The 27643-nt window shown below is 47.4% G+C and overlaps 1 protein-coding gene and 1 long non-coding RNA gene across 9 annotated transcripts in view; one reads left to right on the top strand and one right to left on the bottom strand.

Annotated features, from left to right (window-relative positions):
* LOC104923388 (RNA binding fox-1 homolog 3) overlaps positions 1-27643 on the bottom strand; it is a 387959-nt gene that overhangs the window by 20141 nt on the left and 340175 nt on the right. For 7 of the 8 annotated variants that reach the window (XM_019261510.2, XM_019261511.2, XM_019261515.2 and 4 more), the window contains 5 exons: positions 13247-13390; positions 8795-8848; positions 6109-6201; positions 5259-5319; positions 5119-5172 (listed from right to left, as the gene is read on the bottom strand). In XM_019261510.2, coding sequence (XP_019117055.1) covers positions 5119-5172; positions 5259-5319; positions 6109-6201; positions 8795-8848; positions 13247-13390 — 406 coding nt within the window. The remainder of the gene's footprint in view (positions 1-5118; positions 5173-5258; positions 5320-6108; positions 6202-8794; positions 8849-13246; positions 13391-27643) is intronic. The other variant, XM_027284895.1, reaches the window with a different exon arrangement.
* LOC113747018 (uncharacterized) overlaps positions 1-27643 on the top strand; it is a 155106-nt gene that overhangs the window by 108163 nt on the left and 19300 nt on the right. The gene's annotated exons all lie outside the window — the stretch shown is intronic.

The following is a 27643-nucleotide window of genomic DNA, read 5'->3' as shown; positions in this document are numbered from 1 at the left end:
GAGAACAGTGGGAGGGTGGACCGGGGGGAGAGGGAGGTAGAGGGCGTTTCTAGGTGTTGGGTAGAGTCAAATGGGAGCCGAGTGTTGTTGAACAACCTGACTAGATGTTCAGAACTTTCCCCAAGGGGAAATGGAGCAGATGGGCTGGACAGCCAAGGCCCAAACCTTAGCATGACCCCCATCTCCAAACCCATCTGGGACCATCTTTAGCCAATCACACAGCTACATGTGTCCTCTGCTGACGGCTACCAGAGAATCCGAGAGGAGAGGGAGGGCTGGGGTGAGAAGGCGCCGGGGGTGAGTAGTAAAGGGTCGGCGTGATGGTGCGAGAAAATGTCCGCGGTCACAGATTAGAGGACAGACGACGTGATCCTCAGCTCTCTACTTAACCTTCAATCAGTCCAGTGGCTGTCTGATTACGAGCTGTGGAGGTGCATACAAACACACCGATCTCCGGACGTGATTAAGCTGAGCCTCGATTCCAGCAATCGAAATTACCTCACACCCCCTTTCCCCTCTGTTCCTCACCCTTTCTCTCCCCCCTAGATGCCGAGTCCATCACAACACCCCATCCCCATTATTCTTCATCCCCGGCGACGCCCCCTCATCACCCTTTCCTCACCTTATTCTTTTTTATTCATGTTTTGGGCGAATTTATGGCTTCAGTTTCTCCAATCAGACGTCGCCCTGTGATGGGGCGTCGTGAGGCTCCTGTTGGGGTAATAACATGAATCCAATGTGTTTCACATGAACCCGCCTGCCACGGAGAAGACGGCAGGCAGTCCCTCGCTATCGTAGATAAACTAGACTGCGACGAAGATCCATGGTAGCTCGTATATAATCGGAGGCGTATATGTTTCTGCCTGGGGAGCGACGGCCTCGGCGTTACCGTGCCGTGCGCGGCGTTAACCCTGCAGGTGGACGAGGCTGGTGAGCACCCTAATGAACGATGCACACCCGAGCCCCGCTGCTTCAATAAAGCTGACAGGGAGACAGATTAGTGGTGCTTTTAAAAACACAGAGAGCCAGGTTTAATGTCTTCTGCCATTAACATCACGCTCCATTAGCAGGTCCACACACATATTCAAACTCTGCATCTCATTTGGCCAGGTAACGCCCACATTACCCCCCCCCACACACACACACACACAACCACCAAGGTGCATGGCACTTTGTTTGCTGCCAACGCGCCGATAGACTGCCCGGACTCACAGGGTGCCCCCTTTCCCCCAAGTGATTTATAATGCTGACCTTGACATTTAAATTAGTCTCTTTTTTTTGGGCAGTGGACATCAGAGTGCAGTTGCTAAAGGGCAAAAACAATCCTCTTTGATAGTTTCCGAGGTGTGTTCCCCTCCCTCCCCTCCTCCTAACAAATCGCTACTATTCCTGGGCCCCGGGAAAGTCCGATTGCCTCCTTCTTTCTTTTTTGGAAATTTGTATGCAATATGCATGCAGTGATGTATGTGAATGTAAACTTATAATGAGTTGGCGATAGGCTACACTGCTTCAATAATAACCCATAAATCAAAGGCACTGTCACACCTTGGTAAGCCTGTGAAAAGCAACAACAGCCACGCCGTATGAGAGCACAAACCTGGTCTAGCCACCAAAGTCAAACACCTTTTTCCGGGAGGGGGGGGGGGGCGCCGGAGAAAATATGAGTTATGCGCTGGAGGGCGGCGGGGTCACGCTGCACCTCATATGTCATATGTGTCAACTTGAGAGAAGCTCAATACCTGCAGAGCCAGTTGGACCTGAGGTAATCCAGCTCTGTGCCAGTGATGGGGTCATAACCGGCTCCCATAAAGAAAGATCTGATTTTCCACAAGGTTGATCTCTCTAATACTTCCTGCTCAAATACATCGGGCAATGAGCACTTAATCCACGCACTGGGGACCAAAAACAGCTTAATCTAATCAAGAGTCTGGAGCTTAATTATCCCCCTAACGTACACTCCAACAATGAAAGGATCTGTCTACATGTATTAAGATGGCAATTAGCCTTTCTTTTCTGTCATTTACACAGCTGGTAGCTTTTCACCAGTCCTCAAGAAAACTCCACCTTAGTAGCAGAAAATATGAACTGCTGAATGAGAAGCTACTCGTCTCCTGTCTCCTTAGGAATTAGCTGCAGAGGAGAGTCTCCGTCTCTCTCTGTGTCTCCGTTAGCCCGAGGGGACCGGCCATATGAGGGGGTTTCTAAGTGGCAGCTGTCCACGCTGCTCGACACATCCAACACGAGGAACCATCCAGAAAAGTTAGCCAATTATTTCAAACGAGTTAACAGAGCAGCATGCGAGATCTGGATGTTTTCTCGTTTATTTATGTTCATTTCCTTCCATTGTTTCGGTTCAATATTAATCTCCAAGAAGAGAAAATAAAAAAAGCTTTTCCCATGCCTTCATTAACATCAAATTAAAGGACTTTCCAGGCCCAATTCCTTAAAATTCAAGGACCCAATGCGGCACTCGTCAAGGTTAATCACAGCACTGATTTATTTACTGAATCAAAATCTCAACAGAATTTCTTATCTTGTACAAAATATATTAATTAAACCTTTTTAGTGTGTGTGTGTGTTTATGATAATTATGCCTCATAACTAACTAGCTGGTCGAGGCGGATCAGTTGCCAGGCAACCGGTTGAAACGCCTTTGTTTTATTTTATATGATGAAAGAGAAATTTAAAGGACTTTCCAGGCCACGGTCTCTCAAATTCAAGGACCCAGAACAGCACAGTTTGGGACATTAATCAAGGTTTTTATAATGCAAGTCTATTTATTAAATCCTCAAAAATATTGACTAACTTTGAAGGTTCGTTACAGAGACACATGAACGCTAATTAAAACTTCACGCAAACACCCTCGTGTCCTCGTGACCCTGTATTCATAATCATAAACTTTACGTACAGACCTGTGTTTGTGCGTCTTCGGTGCATAAAATGGACCAGGACAAAGACTGTTATATATGGACAGACCTATATAGACGAGGCGGTGATGGAGGACACATTCTGGGCTTTGTTCTACAAAAAGTTTTCATGTAAACCAGATCAGCCGCAGAGTGAGAGAGGACAAAGGTGAGCACACACACCGGATGCCTACCAGCTGCCACACACAACATGATTTGTTCCACTGCCATGTTTTATTGCCAATCCCTCCATTTGACTGGGAACCCAATCACCTTGCTCCTCTTTCCCGGACCACGACGCCCTCCTCCCCTCCTCCCGCCTCCTCCTCCCTCCCCATCAGGGCTCTGGGGGGGAGGTTTGGGTGTTAGGTGGCAACAGAGGACATGGACTCGGATGTTGGCGCCGCCTGCCTGTACCCCACACCACCTACTCTCCTCTCCTTCCCCCTCCCGCCGCCGCCGCCGCCGCCCTCCTCCATCAGTAGGAGGAGCCAATCTACCCTGGAAGAGGTTAAGAGCGAGAGGAGCCGGCATGAGGCTCTCATCCGTCATTCTCCTGAATGGGTTTTGAGGACAATAAACCTGTAGCGCCAGGACGAATGGAGACGAAGTGCGCTGTCACCGAGCCAGGATTTATGGCTCCCAATTTCACTGATCTCCCGCACAGAAATGAGGACTGATAAACAGTGATTAATCGCCTTTATATCCCATTTTACTCCCACCAAAAGTATATTAACTGTAGCTATAATGATTTTGGAATACTTCCTGAATCCCTTTTTTCCTTTTCTTAGGGAGGGATGAGGGGACGTCACAGGCGAAGGCACGGTCAGTGTGTGTTTTCCTCGTTCCTTTAAACGGCCTTTCGCTGCTCATCAGGGCGGTTTTGTTTCAAAAATGTATCTCTTATTTATGTTTCCCATCTTCCCAGCTGGCAAGCATATGTTGTCGTTTAGGCTTGGCAAACTCCAGTGCCATGTCAAGACGACTTGAAAAATTAGCAGCCAATAAATCACCCAACCCCTCCTGCTTCCCCTGCCTGGAGTGGTGGACCACACTCCCTCTGATTTATGAGATGATTTGGGAAGTGTGTGTGTGTGTGTGTGTGCGTGAGAGTGTGTGTGAGTGTAAAATGGTAGAAAGTGTGCATGAAAGCGGGGGGACATGTATTAGTGTGTGTGTTCTACATAGGTTATCTATTTCTGTATGCTGGAATGCTCTGGTCCGAGTGTGTGTTACGTGTGTGTGTGTGTGTGTATATAGGTCAGTTAAACGATCAGCTCATGTCCAGATTTTTAATTCAGTCGAACTCCACCTGAGCGTGGCTTAATGTATACGCCGCAGAGGTGTGTGTGTGTGTGTGTTTGCGTATGTGTGTGTATAATTACGAGGGGAAGATGTCGAAATCAAGGGAGCGTCGGTGGGGGGAGGAGGAGGAGGAGGAGGAGGAGGTGTGTGGGAGGCAGGGGAGGAGGCTTGGAGAGGGTGAGGGGTTGGGGATGAAATAAAAATGATAGATGACTGCTTTCTGTCATGGACAGTTATTTAGAGGTTCGCCGTAAAGCTGTCCGGGGAATGAACAGATTTTAGTCTAATGAGCAGAAAGGAAAGCCGTTAAAGTGGCGCGATGTGCTCAGCACTTCTTCCAAATGAAATAGTACCATTTCCCCCTCATTAAAATGCAAAGGGTTCATATAACATACAGCAATAAAGCTGGCATGTCGAGGCGGAGAGAGAGAGGGAGAAAGAGGAAGAGAGAGAGAGAGAGAGAGAGAGAGAGGGAGATAGGGAAAACCCCACTGAGCTCATCTCATTCCTCCATTACTGAGACCAGAAGGAATAGCGGCCTTCGACAGGGTAGGTGCCAACAATATCGCTCACTCAATCTCCCTTATTCGGTTAGCTCTGTAAAAGTCAATCTGGCGCACTTGGCAAATCCATCCACAGCAGCAGCCTCCACAATCTGATAACAGTTGCAGGGGCGCTTGCTCTTGAAATCATTTTTTTTTTTTTCTTTCCAGCTTTACAGTTGCACACACGGTGCAAACAATGGCTCAGGCTCTCCCCTCTCAGCCACTCAAGAGAGAGGCTTGGATCATCCACTGCTTATCTGAGGGGCCCCGCACTCAGATTCACTTTGATTTGAAGGTGGTGTTGGTGTTGGTGTTGGTGTTGGTGGGGATTTCATGTTCATGTGCCAGCGGAGAGTTCTTACCGGCGTAGAGTTCAGGACCATAGACAGCTCCCACCACTGGATTCAGCTTCCAGCCTGAAAAAACACAAAAAAACGTGAGCACGAGATCCACGTGAAACGTCGTTTTGAGGTTTTTACGACGCAGTTTGACGCGTTCTTACCGTTCGTGTAAGGGTTGGCCACTTTTTTGTTTGTCATCACCCGTGCTGTCGCGTTGTTCACCTGTTCAAAGCGACAAAAAAAAACAAAAACAAACCGTCATCACCGACCTTCGCTTCGTTTAGAACGATGCAGAAACGGACACGAAAAAAAAAAAAAAGCAGGCAGCAAACCGGACAAGGCAAATTCATAAAAAACAACAGAAACATAAATAAATGATTATGTAAATGTTTGTAGCACTTTGGTCTGATTGAGTTTGGGTTCCCCCCTTTCATGAATTTATTCATCATTTCAATTCTCTTACAGATTATTAAATTACTGGAAAGAGAGAGGGGGGAACGCATGCACCAATTACCCACAGGTATGAATATAAAAAATGTAAAAAGAAGAAGAGCATCCTCCAAATTCAGTAATTGGCTGGATAAACAAATGGATTCCAAAAGAAAAACACAGACAGTGCTTTGATTTTTCTTCTATTGACCTGATGAGAATGACTGAGCGGGGGCTCGGCTCGTCGTAAACAAGAGCAGAATTAGAGCAGGCAACATTAAACGATGGTGACAGGAGGGGAGGGGGGGGGTGCAGGTCTGCTCAGATTTTTGACAGGAGCCCGGAGGATGATGGCATGCATTCATTCTGCATTGTCAGGTAATGATGGACAACTGGCGTGTCCGGGTTGACGTGTATGGATCCCGTTTTCTACTGAAGTTATACGCACCATTATGCATGCATGCATCCACACACACACACACACACGGCAGCCACATGCTAATGCATGGGTTTATAGTAGAAGGCAGCAGGCAGGAAGTCAGAGAAAGATGAAGGAGGTAAAAAGGGAAAAAATGAAAGCACCTCTATTTTGCGTCCCTCTACGATTGTACCGTTTAGTTTCTCCCGTGCACGATCAGCATCTGTGCTTGTTTCAAAAGTTACAAACCCAAAGCCCTGAGAGCGCCACGTTAGCCACCAGGAGAGAAAAGGGAAGAAGGATGGACACACACACACACAAACACACAAAGAGAGAGAGAGAAGAGGGAAAGAGAGGTGAGAAGAGCAGAGGAGAAGAGCAGCAGCAGTTGTAAGCAGCCAGATTAATTAGAGGCAGTTAGTGAGGCGTCAGGAAACAGCAAACAGAGAGATCCGAGGAAGGAGAGGATAACGGTGACATGACCTCGCACAACAACACCAACAAACCTGCCTGCTTTCCCCAATTAAACAGCACAGCACCGGTGCCATGGGTGAATGTCAGGAAGCAGTGGATGCAAAACACCGTGTTAGCTGCCATAATAGTCGTATAATTATCTACACAACTTCAGCGGCGGCCGCTCAAACGGACCCCGTCTCCCTTTGAAGACCTGAAAGGAAGCGTTCGAGATGTTGAACTTGATCTCTGACTGATTTTTAATTCGCCGCTCTAATAAGTGGGACGTTTTTTTGTTTTTTTTAACGGAGGCCCATTGATGCAAAAAAGGTTGAATGGTGCCACCTGCAAATATCGTCCTCCGTGATAGAGAAGAGCGAGGGGTGTCGACTTTAAACCGAAATATACCCAACCTCTCATTTCCATCCACTCCCCCTCCCCCCACACACCCAACCCTCGCTCCCCTGGGGGGGTTTGTCACTTCCTTGAGTTATGTGGACTGGGATACTGGACCTGAGCTCTATAGTGGAAGCATTAAGATATGCTGGCCAAACAAGTCCCATTCCTTTGGTTTCTATATATACTTATAGAGGTATGGGCAGGGGGAGAGGGAGCATGGCCGGCGCTGCCTGATAATTGCTTGAGGATGTAATACATGTGAGAGATGGCGGGCGGCGTGATCTCGTATGCATACACAGGATCTCCGGGCTGCTATTCCTAGCATAAATAACACGGGACCTGTCCTTGGGGGAAAGAGAGATAAAGAAATAAATTCAAAAAAGGAATTGAGGGCAAAATTAATCCTTTGGACATTCACCCGACTGTGGTTACCCCCTCTATCTTTTTTTTTTTTTTTTATCATGCACAAATAATTAGCTTACAAGAGGGGCGAGTGCAGCCACCATTTTTCAAAGGAGACAAACATATTGAATGCAAATTGCCAAAGCTTCATAGGAAATAGATTGTTTATTAATGGCCTGGTAGGTTCATTATGTAGCACACGGGGTACGGGAGAGGGAGAGAGAGAGGCATCATGGGTAATGGCTTTGTAGGGCACAAACAATAAATGCTTGTTACGGCGGAGGAGGCAGGTTTATCCGGTGCTCAATCTTGTCTGGCAGAGGGGGCTGAGTGCGGCAGCCTCGCCTGGTTGCAGGGCTCCCTGCATGGCTGTATACGAGCACCAAACTACTCCCAGGTATGAATGGGAATCAATAGTATTCATGCCTCAACACCCAGCCAGGGATCCTGTCTCCTTTTATGAATGGAAAGCCGTGGAGCTTAGTACACTCTATTAAATGAACAGCTGGATGAGTAGCACTCGGCTGTTCACACCACCGCGAGCGTCACCTGTCCATGGTAGCTGGTTAGGAGACTGATACTGCGGCAATGCAGCAGCGCTGTGGCTATTTCTCAGGTGGCGCCTCGGCGTTCTCGCTTTAGGGGCTTCGAGATGTTTGCAAAGCGAGAAAGACGTTAAATAAGAAGAAGGAGTGGTGACGTTTGAATATTTCTGTCTTAAAACGTACGTTTGTCTATATTTTATATAGCAACAAATTCTATGAAAAGACTAAAACCAGAGTAGGTTACTCCTCTGAGCTCCACCGTAGTCCAGAAAATATTAAAAACACTCTGCAGTTTATTTTAATCCAATCCCACTGCTGGGAACACTGGAGCCCAAACGTGGATTAATCCACCGCTAAAAATAGTCCCCAGCGCGGCCAAAATCTAGTCCTGTTTAAGTGAGTAAAAAGTATAAATCAGTAAGACGATTTTAAAGATTTACATCGTCAATAGGAAGCAGCAGGGTTCGGCCTGGGTGTCACACTGTTGGTTTTAGTCTTTAGCTGCCTCCTTTCAAATGAAAACTTGAATTTAATCGACTTGAACAGAGCAAAAATATCAGATTTCCTGTTTGTCCAAAGTTTCCAAATGTCGGATTATTCCTTCAAATCTCTTCAAAATAAAATACATTTATTTGCAAAACATCCCAGAGAACGTCGTCCTCATCCTGAATTATCCCACATTAAAAAAAAAAAGATAAAACCTGAATAATGTAGGACCAACACTCGAGGCTTCAAAGAGGACCCGGTCCCTAAACAAGCAGTTTCAATTCCATAAGGACCGGCAGCCTGCTGTTGGATTAAGTGAATTGTGAAACAGCTCAATAATGAATTGATTGACAGGGCTAATGATTCACAACTTGGGTTAGAGCTGCAACAACAAAAACAATAGGGAGGGAGGGAGGAAGAGGAAGAGAGGCGCGGTGGATGCAGCTCTCCAGGACCAGGCTTAGGGACCACTACTCTCAGCCAATGTACACACTACACTAATGCCATCATTAGGAAACAGAAGAAGTACATGGTAATGAAGCAGCTGGCGTTCTAGTTCACTTACCTTGGATCCTCGCTCATTAAAGATAATCTCCACATCTAAAATCTTTCCAAATTGCTGCAGAGAGAAAAAGAGAAAGAGAAAGAGAAAGAGCGGGGCAGAGTTAGACTGCGAATTCATGAGAAGGACGACGGGAGAAAGAAAAACCATTAAGGCAATATGGAAATGCTACTTTTGTGAGAAAATGGTGGTCAATTTGCATTTGTTAGCGCGGCAAACAGTTCTTGAAGCCGGCTGGCAGGAAGAAGAAGAAGAAGAAGAAGAGGAGGAGGAGGAGAGCTGGTAGCTGCTGCTTTAATGCATCTTTGTATTTCTATGAAACAAGATTAGAAAAAAAAAAGACGGATCTTTGATTACATATCAGCATTTCTGATGTTTGTTTGCTTGTTTTAACACAAAGAGGATAAAAAACCAAGCATCAGATTTGATGTTGCGAGAGATACGAACCCCACCCACTCATCCACCCACTCATCCACCCGTCCCCCCTCTCTCGTTCTCCACCTTCGCGATCACCTGGGGAAAACCGGCTTCTTCAGATAACTGAGCTGTGACTCGTGGAAAGTTTCTGAATGCACCTCGCTCTCCTTTTATACACCTCCCTCCCTCCCTCTCTCCCTCTCTCTCTCCGTCTTTATTCTGTCTTCCTCTCTTTGTTTGTGTGCTTTCACAGTCAACAGGACTAAGGGCCGGTCCCCGGGGGTTAACATGCTCCAGCCTTTCGATTTAACAGGCCTTGCCTTTGGATCATTAGAAAACAGAGGAATGAAAGTAAACTGTAAGTTCCTCTAATGAGTGGAGTGAGAGCGACTTTTAATTGCTGTCTACAATGGCCGTATTATTTCATTAAAAGTAATTACCCTGTCAAGCGGTCCGCGTCGCCTTCATTTCGGCACAACGGGGAAGAAATGGGCCTTCCATGTGGTCGACGCGCAATGGGAATGGATGGATCGTTTGACTGAGCCGCTAATAGGGTTAGGAGGAGCTGGCTATTATCTGGCTGGAGAGTGGAGTGGAGTGGGCTCGAGGAGGAGGTGAGGGTTTATGGGTTAGCGAAAAAACATATGTTCCCCTCCCCTCCTTGAGGAGGGCTATGCGGTGACCTCGCTGCATCGAGTTAAAGGAAAAACAAGGCTCGGTTATTTAAAACCAGGGTGCATCTCCTCCCCCCTCGCCTATATATCGGCTCCTGAAAGGAGATTCCATAGGTCCCATCCACACATCTGCCTCATATGGCGCTCAGCTTCATTGATTCGAATGGGAAGCTCAATCACACACACACACACACACACACACACACACACACAGGCATTTATATCCCAGCGTGATGCCCCCTTTCTCGCCTGAGATGACAATGCTTTCCCCACGCAATGTGCAGATGCTAATTGTTTTAACCGAGCGTAATGGGCTTGTGGCGTCGATTAATTAGTTTCAGAGGAAGTCGTCTTTGTGGATTTCCACATGGCGCTGGGGACTGCTCGCTGCTCACCAGTGATCTCATGCACTTCTATCCCCACCCACACACTCACACACACACACACTCACACACACCGAGAAACAGCTGCATCAGCAGCGCCAATAAACAATAGCTTCAATGGGAGGAGCCTCCAGAGGGAGGACAAGGGAGACTGACGTCATCTAAAGATCAGAGGCTGCAGCCGGATCCATCCATCCACGCTCAGAAACAATCCAATACTGAGACGGAAATCAGAACGCGAGCAGAAGAATTCACGAGATAAAGGAGCAGCTCGGGTTTTATTTATTAAAGGTGCAGTGTTTCATTCTGTTCAGGATGTGATGTGGAACATAAGAACTACGTTTTAATGAGTGTATCATCACTTAAAAATGCTAATCATGTGTTTTTGTTAATGAGGCCACGGTCCTCTTGAGGCAAAACCCCACCGGGCACGTCTCCGTCACCTCACGGCTACCCCTCAAACTCCACCAGGAGCATTTCAGGAGCGTTTAACCCACCAGACTCTGTTCGCTTGTTCAGATTTGGTCAAATTGGAAACTTTCCATGAGGATTAACGGGAATAAACCGGTAATTTACAAAGGTGAAGGTTGGCTCTTAAAAGGGAACTTAAATATAGTTGGAGGGAAAATATATTTTAGAAAGGGAACTTAAATATAGTTGGAGGGAAAATATATTTTAGCGTAATCTTGACTAAAACAACCAGATTTTATGCAGGTACACTTGAATGCCATTCCTCAATTACATGGGCTATTGAGGCCACGCCCCCTACCTGCACAGGTGATTTCTGTACCCGGACCACACTTTAAAATGTCCAGCAAAAACAGAACAGCTGCATATTCATGACTAGAACGGCCGCGATGACCTCCAGCAGCCACACCACACTGCAGTGTCGCCTCGTAGGTCGGAGAGCTTGAACGTCTTTAAGCTCTTGAGAAACGTATAATTACACGACAGCAGCGCTGTGTATTCAAACAGTGGAGTGGCATCGCGGAGCATGTTCAGACACAGCAGTCAGTGTGACAGCAGGGTGGAGCGGGTGGAGCGAGGGCAGAGGTCCTGATTGCTCTGGGGAATGCTGTGAGAGCCCTTACATGCACCGAGAGAAGAGCCGCTGAAGAACCCGGTCGCACAAACGAGGGCGGCCTCGAGCAGCTCAGCATGGGCGCCACAGAGCGCGCCCGCTCGCTCGCTCGAGCTTGGAGTGTTTTCATTTCCCCCCGCACTCGCTCGCTCTCAGAGATCACAGTTTCTAATTACTGATTAAGGTCCGCTGTGGTCGTCCTAATGAGCTCTTCATTCAGCGCCTCGTTAAAGACTCACAGGTTTCCCCCGCACCCTTAATCCTGTGATGTGTAAGGGTGCATCCCTTCTTGTTCCAGAGCTTTCCGATGGTGAGACCTTTCGCTGTCGTCACCAGAGACTTTCTCCGTGCCACGCAGGAGCAGATGGAGCTCCTGGCGGGACTTTGCTGTGCTGCAGGGGCCTTCTCCAGTGGGCCGTGCAGCACCTCCACTCTCCTTCTACTCTGTCTTTGCCTGCATGTCTGCGGGTTTCACTCATGCGCGGCGGTAATGGCGTATTGAGCCGGTGGCGCTCCAGAAGCCATTAGAGCTAGAGGGATGAGGCTTTGCACACGCTGATCACACAAAGGCCCATTGTGGAGGCCATGTCAGAGGGGCGGAGCGCACCAGCTATCTCCTTGCCAAGCTCTACCCAAGACAATCAATCCAACAATCCTACACTATGCCAACCACCGAGAAGGGAAGGGCATGTGACAGGAAGGAAACGGGGGGCACCACGTGGGTGAAGAGGGGTGATTGAGGGGAAACCGGGTGGGCCGCGATCAATTTAGTATCGTATATCTTGCACGAGCCGGGCCAGGCGCACACAAAGCCTCCGAGCTAATTACTGAGGCGATTTGGATTCCACACGACCTGCACCAGAGCTGGGAACAATAAAGCCAACAATCAGAGAGAGAGAGCCACGTTGTCTCCAATTTATAAAGCCACAGCCAGGCCTCTCGAGTAATTAATATCATCAGCTGGATGTTGTCTTCATAACGACGAGAATTAACGCCTCTGGGTTCTAATGGTCCAATTAGCGTGAAACATTTAAAGTACATTTTTGGCAATCGTCTCCATTCAGATCCATTATCGTTATTGAATTGGGGGATTGTTTGGTTCAATTCTTATTGAGGCTTTTGTGAGGCACGAGGGTGAGCTATGAACTATTCAGTGCTTCATTAATTGGGCACAGAGACAGAGAGAGAGAGAGAGAAGGGAGGGGGGAGCTCAGATATGCTGATATGTAATCTGACGACAGCTGACCACTCTCCAAGTTTAGGAAAGTGAGATAATTTACGACTCACACAGTTCGCGCCGTCATTCCTCGTGGTAATTATAACATTGTTCTCACCGAGCTAATTGCTGATATCTGGGGCTAAAAAACAAGTCGAGCAGAGGATCAAACGATGAAGATCAGCGCCGGGTTCCATATCTCAACCCGCTGATGTCAGCCGGCGCGGCGCTGACTGTTTTCTCAAACATCAGGATCCGATCGCGGCCGCTCAGGCTGTTTCTTTTTTTACTTGTCAAGGTTCTCAGGCGGCGTTAGTTACCGGATCGGCTCACTCGTTAAATACGTGGCCTTTGTTGTGTGATTTAGCCCCGGCTGCTGAAGCTTAATAAGCCAAATATTCCACTTCATAATAGCGTAATAATTTCTTCTGATGTTAGTGGAGGAGTTGTTTGTTTCAGGGGAGGTGGGGGTGCCTCTAATATAAAACACCGCGGGACACCAATGCAATGAGGATTGGGCTATTACCAACATTTCTGCTGTGCTAAATTTCACTTTTACAACCCATCTGGTCACCTGAATTGTGTTTTTGCAGCATGATCCCAGACCACAGGAATGAACTCATGAAGTACAGTGCACGAAAATAAGACACGAGGTGTAATAAATCTTCCTTCAGGTGTACTCACCCCAAACATTTGCCTTAGGTCGGGGTCCCGGAAGCGGAAGGGAATGTTGGAGACATGTAACCTCTTGGGCTGCTGCTTCTCTGAAGAGTCTGAGTGCTGGAGCTGGAGCTGCTGAGAGCCCTCTGTTTGCGTCACGTCATCTGTCTGCCAGAGGGAAACAAACAGAGAAAAGACACAAGCTGCTCATTAGCTGCTACAGTATACTGTACCTCCCGGTCCTGAAGTATGAGGAGGGAGGAGGAGGAGGAGGGGGTTGAAGTAGGAGGGTGGCTGCGAGGCGCTGGGGTGCAGGGCGGGTAGGGTGGGGGAGGCCTGGGCTAACTAACTTACTCAGCGTCTGCCATTTTTCAATCCGCAGAGAAAGCCAAAGCGATAAACAGCCGATGACTTATAGTGTCAAACCTGAGGTTGTGCATTACAAATCCACTTATTAATCTCTTGCACTTAGCTCTTGAGCAACAGGGAAGATTGAAGGCGCTGACAAAAAGGCGTGGATATAGATCCCACAGAGCCCTGACATGTCTAGACTAAAGACACATTATTGGTGACGTTTGCACACAGCCATCAGAGAGCGAGGCCCAAAGCCCTCAGCGCTGTTGTTTCCATCATTATGCGAATGCTATGCTGACATTTCTATATAAATGACGTGTCTGATGTCAATGACAAATTCCACTTGTTTCTCTCCGTGACACCCCGTGATGGATTTCACTGAGGTTGCTGGCGGCTTGTCTGTTCAGATGGACCTTGTTTGTTTTTGTTTGTTTTTTCTATGGCGGTTTCTTTTCCTGATGTATTTTTTGTGGACGAAGCCTCATTGGTCACCGGCGTAGTTTATCCTGTAGCATTGAGAGATAAGTCTATCACGTACTGTATTTAAAATAGTCAGTGTCTGTGGCTGAGCTGCCGTCTCCGGTTAAATCAGTGGAGCTTGTACTTTTGTTGTCATTCAGTTTAATCAATCGACAATGACAGGAGAACCAAAAAGGAAGTCGAATTTTAGGGAAATATATTTTCCCCCTGGTCGTCCACGGCGCTCCTACATGGTACCACCAGGTTAAATGAAGAAATGTTGAAATATAATTAGTTGCTTTCTTTAAGTTCGAGTTAAACCACGACATCAATGGAAGATATTAGCCTAGCTTAGCTTAAAGACTGGAAGCAAAGGGAAACTGCTAGCCTGGTTGCGTCCAAAGAGAAAGAGATGTGCACCTCATACGCTCACTAATGAACTCACATCCTGTTGTATGATTGGCACAGCGTCGTTTTTTAAAGTTTTAGGTCTTTGTCACGCGACAGCCGGGCGCGCTGACTTCCCGGAGTCTTGCTGTTACAGTGAGGGTTGCCAGGTTTGGTACCATCTTGTGTGAAACCTATGCTAAGAGCTGTAACCGCCAACTCCATCTGGCAACCCTCTATAAAGAGACTCTGCACAGAAGCTCCGAGCAGATGAAGAAACTTATTTGTTATAAAATATCAGCATGCAAAAAACCACAAAGCGGGATTTTGTAGACGAAACAAAGAAGACAGACTTTGTTCATTAGTGAGTTTATGGGCGTTTGTAGAGAGAGAAGAAGTCAGCACAGTAACATCGGCTACGTCCCACCAGAACAGAACCGCCAGGTCCAATGAAGGAAAGGTTCAGTATAGTTACTACATGATACAATTATTAGAGGCATTTAGCCTAGCTTAGCTTAAAGACTGGAAGTAAAGGGAAACTGCTAGCCTGGTTGTGTAACACCGAGCACAGATGTACAGTAAAACACAACAACAGTCGGGTGCGCCAACTTCCCGGAGTCTTGTTGTCACGGCGAGGTTGCCAGGTTTGGTGCCACCTTGCTGTAACTACCAACTCCATCTGGCAACCCTTCTATAAAGAGACGCAGTCGTAAAATATCAGCATGCAAAAAAAACACAAACTGGGATCTTTATGTTTGTTTATGTACAAACAAACCAGACAAACTTTGTTAATTAGTGACTTTCACGGGCGTTTGTAGGCGTGTGCTCGAACTCCAGAGAGCGAGGGGGGCGCAATCATCAGCGACCCCTCTGAGCTGAGAGGTGGCGTCGCACGACCTCCACCTTTGCTTCTCGACACAGGGCAGTAATTACTCTCGTGACCACAAGAGGTCACTCATCGGGAAACTTTTTAGCATTTAAACAAACGGCGTCGCGTTCGTCGTCCTCCGCTCTGCAGCCAGCGAAATGATTCGACTGTGCGCCTGACGGAGGAGGAGGAGGAGGAGGAGGAGAGGAGGAGAACAAGAGGAGTGGAAGTGGCAGATATTGAGCAGAAAAAAGCTGTTTGAATGTGATATGTAAACTGCGAGGTCTCCTGGGAAGTGCTCTCTGAGCATGGCAAACACACTATACACTGGCTGGGAAGTGACATACACAGACACAATCTTGTACTGAGATACAGACGTGAAAAGGGAGTAGGTTGTTGCCGGAGTACAAACGGTTCAAATGACACACACACACACACACACACACACACACACACACACTGATAACCCTCGCCCTGCTCGGAGGCTGTCAGGCGGCTGCAGGCCACTCTTAGTGATACATTTCCCACCATTTAGGAAATGGGGTAGGGATTTATTCATTATAATTCATCATCACAGTATTATCATTATCATCATGATCGTAATGATGATCGCCTTTATTATTCTCATTATCATAATCACAATCTCCACTGTAATGGCCGTCATTTATTTGCTTTTTATGGCCCATTCCGAGACGGTGACATACATTGTTAACTGTGACAGTTGTTTGATTCAAGGTCCCCACTCTGTCTCCCGCCCTGCAGACATCCAGGTAGGGCGGCTACCTTAAGTCCCGCCCGGTGCTCGCCGGCATCCGGACCAGAGGTTAACAAGTGGCGAAGGACACGGGACGGACGGCGCGGGGAAAAAATGCAGCGAGCTGCCCGGGCCGGCTGGTGAGGAGTGGATTTGTGACAGAGAGAGAGACGGGCGGAGGGGTCTTAACTCTGCCGTGTCCTCTTGTGCTGGAGGTTAATAGCCTGAGTAGCCATGTTGGGCCCTGGGGGTGACACATTGCAGACAGATGCTGGGACCGTGGAGGGTGACAAGGTACCAGAGCCCCGCGGGTCAATCTGTTTCATCGGTCACACATGACACTATCGACCTTTAGCGTATGTTGCCAGACTACTGAGCACCTCTGTCCTCCAGCTTTGTCTGTCTGGCTTTTTATCACGGCAAGTGCAGTCGTGTGTTTGCAAACATCCAGATTAACTTTCAGTCCTGGCGCTCAGACAGGCCGGCAGCGCGGTGACATCGGGGGCAAATACACATACGGAGAACACAAATACTGAATCGCTGACTCCCGAGCACCCCAGACTGCATCCTACTAACTCAATAACTCGGAGTGTCACCGAGATCCGGGATGCCTGCCTCTCGCGCACCGCTCCCGAGGCTCCAGTCTGCCTGCCTGGTTGTGAGATGGTTGGTGTTGCAGTGGAAAATAATTACCTCCGTATTACCATAGGAGGCCACCTTCAGTGGCACTTTACTGTCCCGACAGCTGCTGTCACGGGGAGGAGGAGGAGGAGGAGGAGGAGGAGGAGGTGGGATGCAAAACACGCCGTCACCGCCAAAGCCAGCAAACCAGAGAGTGAGAGAGCTGTCAACTCCGGCAACTCTCCGGCTTCCTGTTCAGTCATTTCTCTAAAAGACTCCCTTGCTGTTATTTGCAAATCGCCTGCAAAGTGCTCTGCTCAGCACTTTCCCCCTCCTCGCAGAGTGGCATTACAAGAGCATAATTGAAACTATCTGATTGGAATGCTGCCAAGCAGGTAGATTACATCCGATTAAATAGGAGTGGTGGTGGTGGTGGTGGTGCTGGAGGTGGAGGTGGTGGGGGGGATACTGAGTCTTCGCTCTCAAGAATTATAATGCCTAAGCTTTAATTCATTATTTTTCCTCTCCCAGTCCTCCACTGTTTGTTTTCTTTTTCTAAAGAAGCTGCAAATATATCTCCTCCATCACCTGGGAGCGCAGGGCGTGTGACGGGAGTGAGTGTGTGGAGGAGTAGAGGGGCCGTCCCCACCTCCTCCACCTCCTCCACCTTCCCCCCCCGCGCCATTCTTATAAAGTAGTGAAAGGTAGAGGAGTTATTTTGGGCGTTCAGGTGACAGTTAAAGTCACATTCATTTTTTTTTTTTGCATAAACAATGTCAGGTGATTGGACAGAAACTCTCCCAGCTGAGCGAAGAAGAGACAGAAACTGAATCTGAATCTTTGATTAAAAAAAACGTCAAAGTCAAAAACTTAATGCTTAAATTTTCAGTTTCTGGATCGACTCCTGAACCGCAGAGCTGCTGACGGAGGCTGAGGCTCATGGGTATCGTAGTGTTTAGAGCCGTCACGTGTTAAAAACGTGAAATAAACTTGAAACAATCAAAAGAGACGGTTCGACTTTAAGCGTCACTCGTCACAGCAGCTCGTAAACACTCGGCTGACTCATGAATCATGAATCTATAGAAAATGAGTTAATGAGTCTGACAGCTGCTGGAATGAATGAAGCCTCTGCGATAAATATGTAGGAAAAAAAAAGTCTTTTAATCCGGAAGATTGCAGCCAAGTCAGCCGATAACGTTTCATTATTATTATAATTATGAAAGTACTTACTTTGCTTTGACTTGTGTCATTTATTTGTATTAGTTGCTTGAATAAAAATATGAGAAGATGGATTAACGAAAAAGAGAAACTGGCAAAAGCAAAGAAAAATATTCACGACACTGGCATGTTTTTGGAGCCTTTACTCAGAGCAAACCTACCCATGACTATCAATTCATTCGAAGTGCACACACACACACACTCTCTCTCTTTTTGATGATATGTTCCCACATGCACTTTTGTGTTGAATCACTCCTGATTTCTGACTCGCCTTCACCTTTTTTTTTTTACCCTCTTCTCTCCTTTTTCATATCACCTTTGTGTGTGTGTGTGTGTGTGAAAGAGGCTTTGTGAATATTTCTCCTCTGAACCTCTCAGTAAGTTTTGACAGGGGCCTTTTTCTATCTGAACTGATTCCAAAAGGGGAAAAAAAAAAAAAAAATGTAAAGCACCGCATCCAAATGGTCGATCACGATGGCATCAGCAACCATGCTGCTAACCTGCACACTGCTCTTATAAACATATTCTATATCTCTATATATATATATATATATATATATATATATATATATATATATATATATATTATATATCTATATACGAGGGGAAGTCAATTCTGATAGAGAAGTCCGGTCCGAGTCCGGATAGAGAAAGATGCTCACGTTCAGGTTCTGCAGCATATCAGTCATCAAGTGTTTAAGTTTGCAATTATTTTATATATTATATATATTATATATATTATATATATATATTATATATATATATATATTTATTATATGTTGATCAGCATTGTCCTTGTATCAACTCTCTGTAGAAAGAAGGCTATAATTATGTTATTAATATATTTATTTTCAGTGACACTCTGCAGAGCTGCATACAATATAAATAATAATCAATAAATAAGAAAAAATAAATAAGAAAAGTCAAAGCAGAATTATAAATAAAAAGTACTTTCATAATAATAATAATAATATAAAACGTTATCGGCTGACTTGGCTGCAATCTTCCGGATTAAAAGACTTTTTTTTTCCACTTATCGCAGAGGCTTCATTCATTCCAGCAGCTGTCAGACTCATTAACTCATTTTCTATAGATTCATGAGTCAGCCGAGTGTTTACGAGCTGCTGTGACGAGTGACGCTTAAAGTCGAACCGTCTCTTTTGATTGTTTCAAGTTTATTTCACGTTTTTAACACGTGACGGCTCTAAACACTACGATACCCATGAGCCTCAGCCTCCGTCAGCAGCCTGCGGTTCATGGTCGATCCAGAAACTGAAAATTCAAGCATTAAGTTTTTGACTTTGACGTTTTTTTTAATCAAAGATTCAGATTCGTTCTGTCTCTTCTTCGCTCAGCTGGGAGAGTTTCTGTCCAATCACCTGACATTGTTTATGCAAAAAAAAAAAAATGAATGTGACTTTAACTGTCACCTGAACGCCCAAAATACTCCTCTACCTTTCACTACTTTATAAGAATGGCGCGGGGGGGGGAGGTGGTGGAGGAGGTGGAGGAGGTGGGGACGGCCCCTCTACTCCTCCACACTCACTCCCGTCACACGCCCTGCGCTCCCAGGTGATGGAGGGATATATTTGCAGCTTCTTTAGAAAAAGAAAACAAACAGTGGAGGACTGGGAGAGGAAAATAATGAATTAAAGCTAGGCATTATAATTCTTGAGAGCGAAGACTCGTATCCCCCCCACCACCTCCACCTCCCGCACCACCACCACCACCACCACCACTCCTATTTAATCGGTGTAATCTACCTGCTTGGCAGCATTCCAATCCATAGTTTCAATTATGCTCTTGTAATGCCACTCTGCGGGAGGGGGAAAGTGCTGAGCAGAGCACTTTGCAGGCGATTTGCAAATAACAGCAAGGGAGTCTTTTAGAGAAATGACTGAACAGGAAGCCGGAGAGTTGCCGGAGTTGACAGCTCTCTCACTCTCTGGTTTGCTGGCTTTGGCGGTGACGGCGTGTTTTGCATCCCACCTCCTCCTCCTCCTCCTCCTCCTCCTCCCCGTGACAGCAGCTGTCGGGACAGTAAAGTGCCACTGAAGGTGGCCTCCTATGGTAATACGGAGGTAATTATTTTCCACTGCAACACCAACCATCTCACAACCAGGCAGGCAGACTGGAGCCTCGGGAGCGGTGCGCGAGAGGCAGGCATCCCGGATCTCGGTGACACTCCGAGTTATTGAGTTAGTAGGATGCAGTCTGGGTGCTCGGGAGTCGCATTCAGTATTTGTGTTCTCCGCATGTGTATTTGCCCCCGATGTCACCGCGCTGCCGGCCTGTCTGAGCGCCAGGACTGAAAGTTATCTGGATGTTTGCAAACACACGACTGCACTTGCCGTGATAAAAAGCCAGACAGACAAAGCTGGAGGACAGAGGTGCTCGCGTAGTCTGGCAACATCGCTAAAGGTCGATGTGTCATGTGTGGACCGATGAAACAGATTGACCCGCGGGGCTCTGGTACCTTGTCACCCTCCACGGTCCCAGCATCTGTCTGCAATGTGTCACCCCCAGGGCCCAACATGGCTACTCAGGCTATTAACCTCCAGCACAAGGGACACGGCAGAGTTAAGACCCCTCCGCCCGTCTCTCTCTCTGTCAACATCCACTCCTCACCAGCCGGCCCGGGCAGCTCGCTGCATTTTTTCCCCGCGCCGTCCGTCCCGTGTCCTTCGCCACTTGTTAACCTCTGGTCCGGATGCCGGCGAGCACCGGCGGGGACTTAAGGTAGCCGCCCTACCTGGATGTCTGCAGGGCGGGAGACAGAGTGGACCTTGAATCAAAACAACTGTCACAGTTAACAATGTATGTCACCGTCTCGGAATGGGCCATAAAAAGCAAATAAATGACGGCCATTACAGTGGAGATTGTGATTATGTAATGAGAATAATAAAGGCGATCATCATTACGATCATGATGTAATGATATACTGTGATGATGAATTATAATGAATAAATCCCTACCCCCTTTCCTAAATGGTGGAAATGTATCACTAAGAGTGGCCTGCAGCCGCCTGACAGCCTCCGAGCAGGGCGGAGGGTATTCAGTGTGTGTGTGTGTGTGTGTGTGTGTGTGGGTGTGTCATTTGACGTTTGTACTCCGGCAACAACCTACTCCCCTTTCACGTCTGTATCTCAGTACAAGATTGTGTCTGTGTATGTCACTTCCCAGCCATGTATATGTGTTTGCCATGCTCAGGAGCACTTCCCAGGAGACCTCGCAGTTTACATATCCATTCAAACAGCTTTTTTCTGCTCATATCTGCCACTTCCACTCTCTTGTTCTCCTCCTCTCCTCCCTCCTCCTCCGTCAGGCAGTCGAATCATTTCGCTGGCTGCAGAGCGGAGGACGCCGAACGCGGCGCCGTTTGTTTAAATGCTAAAAAGTTTCCAGATGAGTGACCTCTTGTGGTCACGAGAGATTTACTGCCCTTTCGGGAAGCAAAGGTGGAGGTCGTGCGACGCCACCTCTCAGCTCGAGGGTCGCCGATGATTGCGCCCCCCTCCTCTCTGGAGTTCGAGCACACGCCTACAAACGCCCGTGAAAGTCACTAATTAACAAAGTTTATCTGGTTTGTTTTTGCATAAACAAACTAAAGATCCCAGTTTGGTTTTTTTGCATGCTGATATTTTACGACTGCGTCTCTTTATAGAAGGGTTGCCAGATGGAGTTGGTGTTACAGCAAGGTGGCACCAAACCTGGCAACCTCGCCGTGACAACAAGACTCCGGGAAGTCGGCGCACCCGACTGTTGTTGTTTTTACTGTACTCTGTGCTCGGTGTTACACAACCAGGCAGCAGTTTCCCTTTGCTTCCAGTCTTTAAGCGAAGCTAGGCTAATGCCTCTATAATGTTCATGTAGTACTGAACCTTTCCTTCATTGGACCTGGTTCTGTTCTGGTGGGACGTACGCGATGTTACCGTGCTGACTTCTTCTCTCTCTACAAACGCCCATAAACTCACTAATGAACAAGTTGTCTTCTTTGTTTCGTCTACAAATCCCGCTTTGTGGTTTTTTGCATGCTGTATTTTATAACAAATAAGTTTCTTCATCTGCTCGGAGCTTCTGTGCAGAGTCTCTTTATAGAGGGTTGCCAGATGGAGTTGGCGTTACAGCTCTTAGCATAGGTTTCACACAAGATGGTACCAAACCTGGCAACCCTCACTGTAACAGCAAGACTCCGGGAAGTCAGTGCGCCCGGCTGTCGCGTGACAAAGACTCACAACTTTAAAAACGACTCACTGTGCCATCATACAACAGGATGTGAGTTCATTAGTGAGGTATGAGGTGCACATCTCTTTCTCTTTGGACGCAACCAGGCTAGCAGTTTCCCTTTGCTTCAGTCTTTAAGCTAAGCTAGGCTAATTCTTCCATTGATGTCGTGGGTTAACTCGAACTTAAAGAAAGCAACTAATTATATTTCAACATTTCTTCATTTAACCTGGTGGTTCTGGCCAATGACGGAGCGCCGTGGACGACCAGGGGGAAAATATATTCCCCTAAAATTCGACTTCCTTTTTGGTTCTCCTGTCATTGTCGATTGATTAAACTGAATGACAACAAAAGTACAAGATCCACTGATTTAACCAGAGACGCAGCTCAGCCACAGACACTGACTATTTTAAATACAGTACGTGACAGACTTATCTCTCAATGCTACAGGATAAACTACGCGTGACCAATGAGGCTTCGCCACAAAAAAATACATCAGGAAAAGAAACCGCCATAAAAAAAACAACAAAAAACAAACAAGGTCCATCTGAACAGACAAGCCGCCAGCAACCTCAGTGAAATCCATCACGGGGTGTCACGGAGAGAAACAAGTGGAATTTGTCATTGACATCAGACACGTCATTTATATAGAAATGTCAGCATAGCATTCGCATAATGATGGAAACAACAGCGCTGAGGGCTTTGGGCCTCGCTCTCTATGGCTGTGTGCAAACGTCACCAATAATGTGTCTTTAGTCTAGACATGTCAGGGCTCTGTGGGATCTATATCCACGCCTTTTTGTCAGCGCCTTCAATCTTCCCTGTTGCTCAAGAGCTAAGTGCAAGAGATTATAAGTGGATTTGTAATGCACAACCTCAGGTTTGACCACTAAGTCATCGGCTGTTTATCGCTTTGGCTTTCTCTGCGGATTGAAAAATGGCAGACGCTGAGTAAGTTAGTTAGCCCAGGCCTCCCCCACCCTACCCGCCCTGCACCCCAGCGCCTCGCAGCCACCCTCCTTTTCAACCCCCTCCTCCTCCTCCCTCCTCATACTTCAGGACCGGGGTAGAAGTTACTGTAGCAGCTAATGAGCAGCTTGTGTCTTTTTCTGTTTGTTTCCCTCTGGCAGAAAGATGATGTGACGCAAACAGAGGGCTCTCAGCAGCCTCCGCTCCAGCACTCAGACTCTTCAGAGAAGCACAGCCCAAGAGGTTACATGTCTCCAACATTCCCTTCCGCTTCCGGGACCCCGACCTAAGGCAAATGTTTTGGGGTGAGTACACCTGAAGGAAGATTTATTACACCTTGTGTCTTATTTTGGTGCACTGTACTTCATGAGTTCATTCCTGTGGCCTGGGATCATGCTGCAAAAACACAATTCAGGTGACCAGATGGTTGTAAAAGTGAAAATTTAGCACAGCAGAAATGTTGGTAATAGCCCAATCCTCATTGCATTGGTGTCCCGCGGTGTTTTATATTAGAGCGCCCCACCTCCCCTGAAAAAAAAAACTCCTCCACTAAACATCAGAAGAAATTATTACGCTATTATGAAGTGGAATATTTGGCTTATTAAGCTTCAGCAGCCGGGGCTAAATCACACAACAAGGCCACGTATTTAACGAGTGAGCCGATCCGGTAACTAACGCCGCCTGAGAACCTTGACAAGTAAAAAAAGAAACAGCCTGAGCGGCCGCGATCGGATCCTGATGTTTGAGAAAACAGTCAGCGCCGCGCCGGCTGACATCAGCGGGTTGGATATGGAACCCGGCGCTGATCTTCATCGTTTGATCCTCTGCTCGACTTGTTTTTGCCCCAGATATCAGCAATTAGCTCGGCGAGAACAATGTTATAATTACCACGAGGAATGACGGCGCGAACTGTGTGAGTCGTAAATTATCTCACTTTTCTAAACTTGGAGAGTGGTCAGCTGTCGTCAGATTACATATCAGCATATCTCAGCTCCCCCCTCCCTTCTCTCTCTCTCTCTCTGTCTCTGTGCCCAATTAATGAAGCACTGAATAGTTCATAGCTCACCCTCGTGCCTCACAAAAGCCTCAATAAGAATTGAACCAAACAATCCCCAATTCAATAACGATATGGATCTGAATGGAGACGATTGCCAAAAATGTACTTTAAATGTTTCACGCTAATTGGACCATTAGAACCCAGAGGCGTTAATTCTCGTCGTTATTAAGACAACATCCAGCTGATGATATTAATTACTCGAGAGGCCTGGCTGTGGCTTTATAAATTGGAGACAACGTGGTCTCTCTCTCTGATGTTGGCTTTATTGTTCCCAGCTCTGGTGCAGGTCGTGTGGAATCCAATCGCCTCAGTAATTAGCTCGGAGGCTTTGTGTGCGCCTGGCCCGGCTCGTGCAAGATATACGATACTAAATTGATCGCGGCCCACCCGGTTTCCCCTCATCACCCTCTTCACCCACGTGGTGCCCCCGTTTCCTTCCTGTCACATGCCCTTCCCTTCTCGGCGGTTGGCATAGTAGGATTGTCGGATTGATTGTCTTGGGTAGAGTTGGCAAGGAGATAGCTGGTGCGCTCCCGCCCCTCTGACATGGCCTCCACAATGGGCCTTTGTGTGATCAGCGTGTGCAAAGCCTCATCCCTCTAGCTCTAATGGCTTCTGGAGCGCCACCGGCTCAATACGCCATTACCGCCGCGCATGAGTGAAACCCGCAGACGTGCAGGCAAAGACAGAGTAGAAGGAGAGTGGAGGTGCTGCCACGGCCCACTGGAGAAGGCCCCTGCAGCACAGCAAAGTCCCGCCAGGAGCTCCATCTGCTCCTGCGTGGCACGGAGAAAGTCTCTGGTGACGACAGCGAAAGGTCTCCATCGGAAAGCTCTGGAACAAGAAGGGATGCACCCTTACACATCACAGGATTAAGGGTGCGGGGGAAACCTGTGAGTCTTTAACGAGGCGCTGAATGAAGAGCTCATTAGGACGCACCACAGCGGACCTTAATCAGTAATTAGAAACTGTGATCTCTGAGAGCGAGCGAGTGCGGGGGAAATGAAAACACTCCAAGCTCGAGCGAGCGAGCGGGCGCGCTCTGTGGCGCCCATGCTGAGCTGCTCGAGGCCGCCCTCGTTTGTGCGACCGGGTTCTTCAGCGGCGCTTCTCTCGGTGCATGTAAGGGCTCTCACAGCATTCCCCGGAGCAATCAGGACCTCTGCCCTCGCTACACCCGCTCCACCCTGCTGTCACACTGACTGCTGTGTCTGAACATGCTCCGCGATGCCACTCCACTGTTTGAATACACAGCGCTGCTGTCGTGTAATTATACGTTTCTCAAGAGCTTAAAGACATTCAAGCTCTCCGACCTACGAGGCGACACTGCAGTGTGGTGTGGCTGCTGAAGGTCATCGTGGCTGTTCTAGTCATGAATATGCAGCTGTTCTGTTTTTTCTGGACATCTTAAAGTGTGGTCCGGGTACAGAAATCACCTGTGCAGGTAGGGGCGTGGCCTATGCGAGCCCATGTGATTGAGGACCGGCAGTATTCAAGTGTACCTGCTAAAATCTGGTGTGTTTAGTCAAGATTATGCTAAAATATATTTTCCCTCCAACTATATTTAAGTTCCCTTTTAAGAGCCAACCTTCACCTTTGTAAATTACCGGTTTATTTCCCGTTAATCCTCATGGAAAGTTTCCATTTGACCAAATCTGAACACGTGAACAGAGTCTGGTGGGTTAAACGCTCCTGAAATGCTCCTGGTGGAGTTTGAGGGGTAGCCGTGAGGTGACGGAGACGTGCCCGGTGGGGTTTTGCCTCAAGAGGACCGTGGCCTCATTAACAAAAACACATGATTAGCATTTTTAAGTGATGATACACTCATGAAAACATAGTGCTATTTCCCACATCACATCCTGAACAGAATGAAACACTGCACCTTAATAAATAAACCCGAGCTGCTCCTTTATCTCGTGAATTCTTCTGCTCGCGTTCTGATTTCCGTCTCAGTATTGGATTGTTTCTGAGCGTGGATGGATGGATCCGCTGCAGCCCTGATCTTTAGATGACGTCAGTCTCCCTTGTCCTCCCTCTGGAGGCTCCTCCCATTGAAGCTATTGTTTATTGCGCTGCTGATGCAGCTGTTTCTCGTGTGTGTGTGTGTGTGTGAGTGAGTGTGAGTGTGTGGGTGGGGATAGAAGTGCATGAGTCACTGGTGAGCAGCGAGCCGTCCCCAGCGCCATGTGGAAATCCACAAAAGACGACTCCTCTGAAACTAATTAATGACGCCACAAGCCCATTACGCTCGGTTAAAACAATTAGCATCTGCACATTGCGTGGGGAAAGCATTGTCATCTCAGGCGAGAAAGGGGGCATCACGCTGGGATATAAATGCCTGTGTGTGTGTGTGTGTGTGTGTGATCGAGCTTCCCATTCGAATCAATGAAGCTGAGCGCCATAATGAGGCAGATGTGTGGATGGGACCTATGGAATCTCCTTTCAGGAGCCGATATATAGGCGAGGGGGGAGGAGATGCACCCTGGTTTTAAATAACCGAGCCTTGTTTTTCCTTTAACTCGATGCAGCGAGTCACCGCATAGCCTCCTCAAGGAGGGGAGGGGAACATATGTTTTTCGCTAACCCCTAAACCCTCACCTCCTCCTCGAAGCCCACTCCACTCCACTCTCCAGCCAGATAATAGCCAGCTCCTCCTAACCCTATTAGCGGCTCAGTCAAACGATCCATCCATTCCCATTGCGCGTCGACCACATGGAGGCCCATTTCTTCCCGTTGTGCCGAAATGAAGGCGACGCGGACCGCTTGACAGGGTAATTCTTTTAATGAAATAATACGGCCATTGTTAGACAGCAATTAAAAGTCGCTCTCACTCCACTCATTAGAGGAACTTACAGTTTACTTTCATTCCCTGTTTCTAATGATCCAAAGGCAAGGCCTGTTAAATCGAAAGGCTGGAGCATGTTAACCCCCGGGGACCGGCCCTTAGTCCTGTTGACTGTGAAAGCACACAAACAAAGAGAGAAGACAGATAAAGACGGAGAGAGGGAGAGAGGGAGGGAGGGAGGGAGGTGTATAAAAGGAGAGCGAGGTGCATTCAAAACTTTCCACGAGTCACAGCTCAGTTATCTGCAAGAAGCCGGTTTTCCCCAGGTGATCGCGAAGGTGGAGAACGAGAGGGGGGGACGGGTGGATGAGGGTGGATGAGTGGGTGGGGTTCGTATCTCTCACAACATCCAAATCCGATGCTTAGTTTTTTTATCCTCTTTGTGTTAAACAAGCAAACAAACATCAGAAAATGCTGATATGTAATCAAAGATCCGGCTTTTTTTTTTTTAATCTTGTTTCATAGAAATCAAAGATGCATTAAAGCACAGCTACCAGCTTCCTCCTCCTCCTCTTCTTCTTCTTCTTCTTCTTCTTCTTCCTGCCCGCCGGCTTCAAGAACTGTTTGCCGCGCTACAAATGCAAATTGACCACCATTTTCTCACAAAAGTAGCATTTCCATATTGCCTTAATGGTTTTTCTTTCTCCCGTCGTCCTTCTCATGGA

Source organism: Larimichthys crocea, chromosome XII (genome assembly GCF_000972845.2).
Source record: "Larimichthys crocea isolate SSNF chromosome XII, L_crocea_2.0, whole genome shotgun sequence".
NCBI classification, from domain to species: domain Eukaryota; kingdom Metazoa; phylum Chordata; class Actinopteri; family Sciaenidae; genus Larimichthys; species Larimichthys crocea.
The sequence above is the reverse complement of the archived record's forward strand: the minus strand, read 5'-3'. Positions and strand labels throughout refer to the sequence as shown.